The sequence below is a fragment of the Silene latifolia genome, chromosome 4 (genome assembly GCF_048544455.1).
Source record: "Silene latifolia isolate original U9 population chromosome 4, ASM4854445v1, whole genome shotgun sequence".
In the NCBI taxonomy this organism is placed as follows: Eukaryota; Viridiplantae; Streptophyta; class Magnoliopsida; order Caryophyllales; family Caryophyllaceae; genus Silene; species Silene latifolia.
In genome coordinates this window covers 31926031-31933451 of record NC_133529.1, presented here as the reverse complement: position 1 = coordinate 31933451, position 7421 = coordinate 31926031, and the positions used below count along the sequence as shown (strand labels likewise).

General features: G+C 33.3%; 1 protein-coding gene across 1 annotated transcript; it reads right to left on the bottom strand.

Annotated features, from left to right (window-relative positions):
• Nucleotides 1–1040: 1040 nt before the first annotated feature.
• LOC141653390 (GDSL esterase/lipase At4g28780-like) lies at nucleotides 1041–6298 on the bottom strand. Its single transcript, XM_074461133.1, has 5 exons — nucleotides 5885–6298; nucleotides 5238–5365; nucleotides 2720–2965; nucleotides 2000–2255; nucleotides 1041–1581 (listed from the first exon to the last, which is right to left on the bottom strand). The coding sequence occupies exons 1-5, from the start codon at nucleotides 6240–6242 to the stop codon at nucleotides 1349–1351; spliced, it is 1221 nt and encodes a 406-aa protein (XP_074317234.1). The 5' UTR covers nucleotides 6243–6298; the 3' UTR covers nucleotides 1041–1348.
• Nucleotides 6299–7421: the final 1123 nt, after the last annotated feature.

Sequence of the window (7421 nt, the reverse complement as noted above, 5' to 3'; positions counted from 1 at the left end):
CCAAGTAAAGGAGAAAATTTTTAAAAGGTACACCTAATTCACCCCCTCCCCCTCTTAGGTGTTTATCGTTCTTAACTCTTCACAAAAGAAGGAGGTTGAAAGCGAGGCTGCATCCATTCTCTAAAATAGCCCAAATCTGATAGACAAAATGGGTCCATAAGCTACTTTTTGAATCCTGCATTTTTAGGGCAAATGACCCTAGACAAAGTTTCTTAAAACTCTCCAAATAATCCATATTAGGATTTGGATTCATGACTTATGCATTTGTGAAGCTCCTAGACCTCAAAATAGAAGACGGACCAAAACCGGGTTGGAGAACATCTCAGGAATTCAGACGCATCTTGTAAGAGCCATACCTATTAGCTCCGGATGAATATTAAGGCCTATGATAGCTCATTGGAAAGATAATTAAGTTAAATTTCACCCCCAAAAACAATCACCCCTAAAAATGGAGTAAATCTTGCGTTATTCAACGTTTAGTGTTGATAGGTCAGAAGCTGTCCAGAAACGCGTAGGCTGTTAGCATCGACCATGTCTCTTGCTATAGAGCTGATATTGTGATGATTCACAATCCATGATCTAGTTAAGACCTTAAGCTTTCCAATGACATAAGAATCAATGGACTTGCTCGAATAAAACTTGAGATATAAGGCTTGGAAGTTAGGCCCGCTGGAATGACACTTCAAAAAGCGATGAAATGCATTCAATTGTGAATCATTCCTTGAGCTGTTTATTTTGGCTTAAAAAGGAATCACACCGCAACAATTTTGTTGCATTATTACTTGATAAACAGAGTTCGTGATCAAGCAGAAAACAATCGCATTCTATAATATCTTTGCTATCTTTCTTTATGTTCCGATGTTTTTGGCTACGTGGACACATGATGGTCTTTATTGCCTTAAATAACACAAACCTATTATTGATTAACCATGCCAATGAATAATAATGATACTATAATAATAGCAAGATATGATTTTCACTTGATGGTTTATTTAGGATAATGACACAATAAATAAATAAATAAATAAATAAGCAACTCATTGCTTGAGAAAAAAATAGAATTATTATTATTATTACACAAGAACAATACAACACACCCATCTAGAATGGGTGAGTAACAACTCAACTCAATTGATCAAAATAATCAAGGACCACAATACAAGCAAGTTGATCAATACAAGAACCCCATCAATTTAAATGTCCTCAACCAACTTGATTTGCCTAATTTTTGCAACCAAATGAATGAATCCTCTCAAAAATTAAAGAGGATCCCAAAAGAGAAAAACATACATAACTTAATTACTACTATATCATATAACATGCATGGGAGTACCAAATAGGACCTTTATTAGACCTTTGAATCCATAGCCAGGATAGAGCTCAAGTTCATAGGGTTCATGTACTCGTTCGAGCCGATCATCATCTGCTGAACAATGAACCCGTTGGCTCGCTCTGTAGGGTGGAAGGCATCCCAAAACACGTATAAATTCCTGTCCGGACATATATTTGATGCGACCGTGCACAATCCTACCCCGTTGTAAGGTCCTTGTCCGCAACAAGCCATCTTTGATGTCACAAACCCTATCATACACATTAAAAATACAAAGCATTATTATTATTGTTGTTGATTACTTCAATTTGGTCTCACCAACTCTTTGGTGGCTATTGATTTTGGCCAGCTGAATATGGAATGGATATAAAAACAGTACAACTGCTATAAGCCTAGAACACCCCTATTGAAGCCATTCCTATAATTAAATTCATTTATAGTAAGATTTTGATAACAAATTATTTGCGGTCTCATCAATTACTTCCAAGTCGACAATTACATATGTCACTATGCTTTCCACGAGTCAAAAGACATATATATGTAGATACGGTTTTCCTGACATAAGCTCTAATGACTCATGTTAAAGCCAGCCATTTAAAAAGGTCGTTGACAAAGGAAACATGTTAGAAAAAATGACGGTAAAGAAAGAATTAAGGAAGAGTTGGTTACCATAAGCTCTAGGGTTGTCAATGAAACCTCCCAACATGCCAGCAGTATTAGTGGCAATGAATACAGTAGAGCCAATTTCATTGTTAAGCTCTTGTAACATTTGTTCCAACTGTGGGTTAAAAAGAGATGCTGCATACTGTGGCTGAGGGGCGCATTGCGCATTTAGACTACCTTGTGACGCTAACTCTCCTGGTACACACCCTAGTGGTCCGGTTCCCGTCACTAGTACTCTTCTTGCTCCCAACTCATATAGCCTCTGCAATCACAAATCGATATATAGTTCAAATCGTTTTTTCGAATGGTAAAATTTTATAACTTCAGTTCAAATATGATTTATGTTCAGTCCACATCAATTCATTAGAAAAGGTGTCTAGAGTTATTATTTTGTATAGAAATGTGACCCATGTTCTTTTTATTTGTTGTTTTTCAGTTACTTTATCGATAAATGTAAAGTCAAACAAGACAGTTATTCTGGGATAAAGGGGTTAATGACAGAAAACAATGTATAAGAAATACTGAAATAGTATGAAACAAGGTATAATGAACATTTTAGGTGTCGAAAGCGATTATTTTGTAAAGAAGTATGGTATATGTTAACTGTTTCTTTGTTGTATAGACAGTTAACCTATCAGCAAATGTAAAGTCAAACAAGACAATCATTATGAGATCGCGGAATTATTATAGGTAACCATGCATGCATGTAAATAGCTAGAAGCATACCACAAGAAGTTTACGGTGCTCGGGGATGAGATAACGAACATAATCGGCAATATTAGGAAATTGAAGACGTCTAATATTAACAGGAGTTAAGTAGTAGTTGTTGACAAAGTCATTTCCACCAAGTGTCCATAATACTATAGCTCCATTCACTCTAGCTTGGGTTTCTTCTGCTCCAATTTCCATTGCTAGTCTTCTTTGATATTGTTCAAAGTACTTTAGCTGTTTGTATGGCCTTATTATGTTCAGCTGCATGTAAAAAGAAGAAGAAGAAAAAAAAGATTTAGCAAAATGATTTGTCATAATTTTATGAAGTACTCCCTCTGTCCTTTGGTTTTGGTAAGAAGACCAAAGAAAGAGGAGGGGTAATTACTAAATGACAAGTGGATCAAATTGAGTGCGAATGATCAAATTACTCTTTAAATTTATTCTTAAAATAGAAAAGACTACAAATGACTCAGACACCCCAAAATGAAAAAGAACAACAAATGACCGGAATAGATGGAGTAATTTTTTTAATTCAATATCGGTTATGTTGTACTATATGTAAGATAACAGATTATTTTGTCACAATAGTTGTTGAATTTGTAAGTTTGTTACACATCTATTATATTAGTGAGGAAAGATGAGATAACGTCACTTGATTGTATCAAGTTTAGTTTTACTATATACTCAAAGTATTATGTATATATGACTACATACATGAGTAAGCCGCCTTTGATCACCTTTTTATTTTATTTTCGGAGAGGCGAGAAAAGTCAAATTAATAGAGTACTAACAAGGTGATAATAATTTCATTAAACACAATGAAAGCTCAGTATTATCTAACAGCTGGGGAATGCACATGATAAGCAAATGAATGATAAAAGTAGTTAAAACTGTAGTCAACTACAAAAAAAATGTTGTTCGCTTAATAACGTTCATATCATAAATTAAAATTGACATGTCTAAGTATGTACTTATTGCTGAAATCACGCTCTTTCCGCTGAATCCCTCACCTAATTATTTAGTGATCGCTTTCATATTAATTAACGGCTACGAGTACTATACAACACAAGTCGGCTTTAGCTTACAAACAGCCGTGATTCTTGTATGAGAGTGTCGTTTTAAGAATAAGACACTATCCATCTAATCTTAGTGTTTATAAAGTTAATGGATCAGTATCACATATCAGACATGAGATTGATTCTGACTTCTAGTTCAAAATAAGTAACTTATTTGAAATATAGAATTATGAAATAACTTTTACTTATATACCTTAATTTCTATTGTTTTTCTCAAAACTTTTAGCCTTTGTGAATATATTTACTTCCGACTCACGAGAAGCCAACTTTAGCTAAAATAAAAGATATTTTTTGTCCACATTAATCATAAATGGTCTTTCGCTTTGGTCAAAAGTTACATTTGGACAAAAGTAAGGTATTTCATTATTGATATTGGCTAAAAAAACATCCATTTTGTTTACAATGAACTTTTGGTTCAAATTCAAGTGATTTTTTTTTTTTTTTAAAAAGGTGGAAGTTACGTAAAAAAAATAGAAAATGAAAGAGTTTTGACATAGTGGTATAGAAAATATACAAATTTTTAAGTGAGGTGGTCTTACATAAGAAATTTTAAATATATGGAAATTACTTGTTCAATTATCACAAGGAAAGTCGGATTAATGTATGTAAAACGTGGTACTAAGAGATTAAATGGGTACTTATAACACAAAAATCAGGGCCGTCCCTGACATTTCGGGGGCCCTGTGCGAGATTCATAAAATAGGCCCCTTATTAGCGGTATTTTATATTTATACAAAAAAATAATATAAATTTAAGAAAGTAGTTGATTTTTTTCTTATAAAAAATAAAGACATTTTATTCTAATTGAATGCAAAAAAAAAAAAAGAAAAAAAAAAAGAAAAGACTTCTCCATACGGTATAAATAAATGTTTGCATCTTAAGTAGCATTCACATATTCATTTCTTAGTGGTAAGAATTGACCATGTATTGGTAGACGGTAGTTGACGCAGGTTCGAATCTTGGTAAACCCTATTTTATACTAATTACAAAAGAAAATTAATTTTAAAAATGCAGCTACTGAGGATCGAACGCGGGATGCCTAGTATCATTGATCACTTGCTTACCAATTGAGCTACAAGCATTATATTGACATTCAAACACGTTAACATTATATATAGTGTTTAGATACAGTTGCACAAATAATGGGGCCCTAAAAAATCGGGGGCCCTGTTCCGCCGCACGGGTTGAACACCCTTTGGGCCGGCCCTGACAAAAATGGTGTACTAATACAAAGGGTCACAATCTAAGATAAAATAGATACACATGTTGGTACATACCAAATGAATTTTGAGCCAGCATTAATAATAAAAAGGTTACAAATTAAAAAATAAACTCTCCATAACTTATTGAAAGAACCATCCCTATCAAGACTTTGATAATAAATATCTAAGTTCGTTCGTATTTGACAGTTTAATTATTATATTGGCTTTTGTATATAGTTGATTAAGTGAACTTACAAATTGATAACCAGTGTCATTAAGAACACCAACACCAGCAGAAGCAAAGTTTGCTCCAACCAGAAGTCTTTCTCCAGTTAGCTCTGGGCTCAAGTAAGGTAGTATTGGCTCTATTCCCAATCTATCACCTGCATTGATCCAATTCCATTACACTCTTAATTCACAAATTACACCCTCTCTTTCCGTCAATAATTTACGTAATATAAACTAATTAAACATAAACTATTTCACTAACGGAAGGGAGCTTTGATTACTTCTAACTCTTTTTTATAGACAATAATAAAAATTTGTGATCTTTGCATACTTAGCTCAAATTATGGTGTACGTACAAGTTAGTCTCGTACGATAATTTGAAAATTAATAACAATAACAAGTTTAACGACGTCATAGCAAGACCAGTGAATGCCGAATTATATATACATTTAACAAACATAACGTTTATATATACATTTTACAAGTATAAGTAATGACTAATGTACGTAAGTACATTGTTTGACAATGGTTAATTGCTTAGATTTTAAAAATAATAAAAGAATACAGTAGATTATACGACTTGAATGAATTTGACCATAATACGATATAAAACAAACAATTTAAGTTAGTCACGTATGTAAATGAGCTATATAAAAGAGTCAAGTATCGCTTACAAAGGACATCGGGGATGTTTTTGCCATTGGAGAAGCGACCAGTAGCACGTCGACTGGGAGTGTCAATACCATAAGGGGGACTATCGGCCCTAGCTGTAGTAGCCAAAAAGTTATTATTACCATTATCAACCAACGAATCTCCAAATACGAAAAATGCACGAGCAGCGTCCACATTAGGGGTCACTAACCCCAAAAATATCAATGCAATGCATATAGCACTACTCAAAGTACTACCCCTAGGGATTAAGACACAATTCATGTCTACTAAGTATGACAAATAATAGAAACTATATTTTTTTTTGTTTTTCACTTTGTAATTGTGATTGATTAAGCAAATTGGTCTATTTGTGGGGAGCATGAGAAGATGGTATATATAGATAAGAAAAAATGTATTATGTTACCTAAGCTTTTAGGCCAATAAATGGCCTTCTTTTCCACCACCTAAATATTATAAGTATACATTGGTAACACAGCTCACAAGGTAGGAACATAATTTACTTCACATTATTATTACAATTTTGAGAACATTTAATGACAAAGGAGGCTGCCCTTATTTTATTAGGACAATTTATCTACAACAAGATGTGAATACTATTAAGTGACCGCCCTATGCTTACAGCTTACTGTGTATGTAATATGTACTTTTTGGCAGGTACACCGTTTTTTCTCATCTTTGGTAAATGCCATGCATCCAATGTTATTGGAGCAAAATTGATACTAACCATGTCTCGGTCATTTATTGATCTTTGATTAAAATAAGTCTTACAAAGAAGAAAAAAACTTACTCCGGAAATAATAATTGAAACAAAGGAGGACCAAAGAATAAAAATGACTACAAAAGATAAGATGGCTCGAAATATAAAACATGATGAAAAAAGGTGGCTTGAAATATAAAAATTATGAAAGTATGAATTTATGATTATTATTTAACAAACTTATTATGATACCTATAAAAATTTGTGAATGTGTTATATTGCCGTAACCATATAGTATTATCTCTGTCCCGATGAATAATTTACACTTGATTTATTTATCATATATAGTCGAGTAACTCATTAAAAACAATTGGTCTCCCTTGTGACGGGTTACCATTTGTGACGGATATTTTGTGAGATAAAATGGTAACAAAATGGGTTAGTGGAGAAAGGGGACCACATGAATAGTGTTGCAGAGAGAGAAAAAGTGGGTACATTGTGAGGTAAAATGGTATCCGTCTTCAGCTTGTGACGGATATGTCATATCTTCAATGAGAATTTGTGCATTAAAAAAACGCACATGCATGGTGCATCACGATTTCAAAATTCTTCCATACGGTACTATACAAGTTGTATTTCATGTTTGTATTACTTACTAGTATAATTTGTTAGGTGGTTTATAAACGGGTAGTTGATAACATAGGGCGTGTTTATTTCGTGCACGGGTATAGATTTGGAATCAGGAATTATATACGGGTGGTATGGATTTGGAACTTGACTAGGTTTAAACCCGTGAAAATTTACGGGATTGCTTTACGAATTTTAATATTGACAACTACATG

Coding starts and splice junctions, on each gene's coding strand:
- LOC141653390 (XM_074461133.1), bottom strand. CDS start 6,242: ATGCTCCCCACAAATAGACCAATTTGCTTAATCAATCACAATTACAAA. Junction 2,966..5,237: donor ATGACACTGGTTATCAATTT/GTAAGTTCACTT, acceptor TTTTACATGCAG/CTGAACATAATAAGGCCATA. Junction 1,582..1,999: donor TGACAACCCTAGAGCTTATG/GTAACCAACTCT, acceptor TGTGTATGATAG/GGTTTGTGACATCAAAGATG.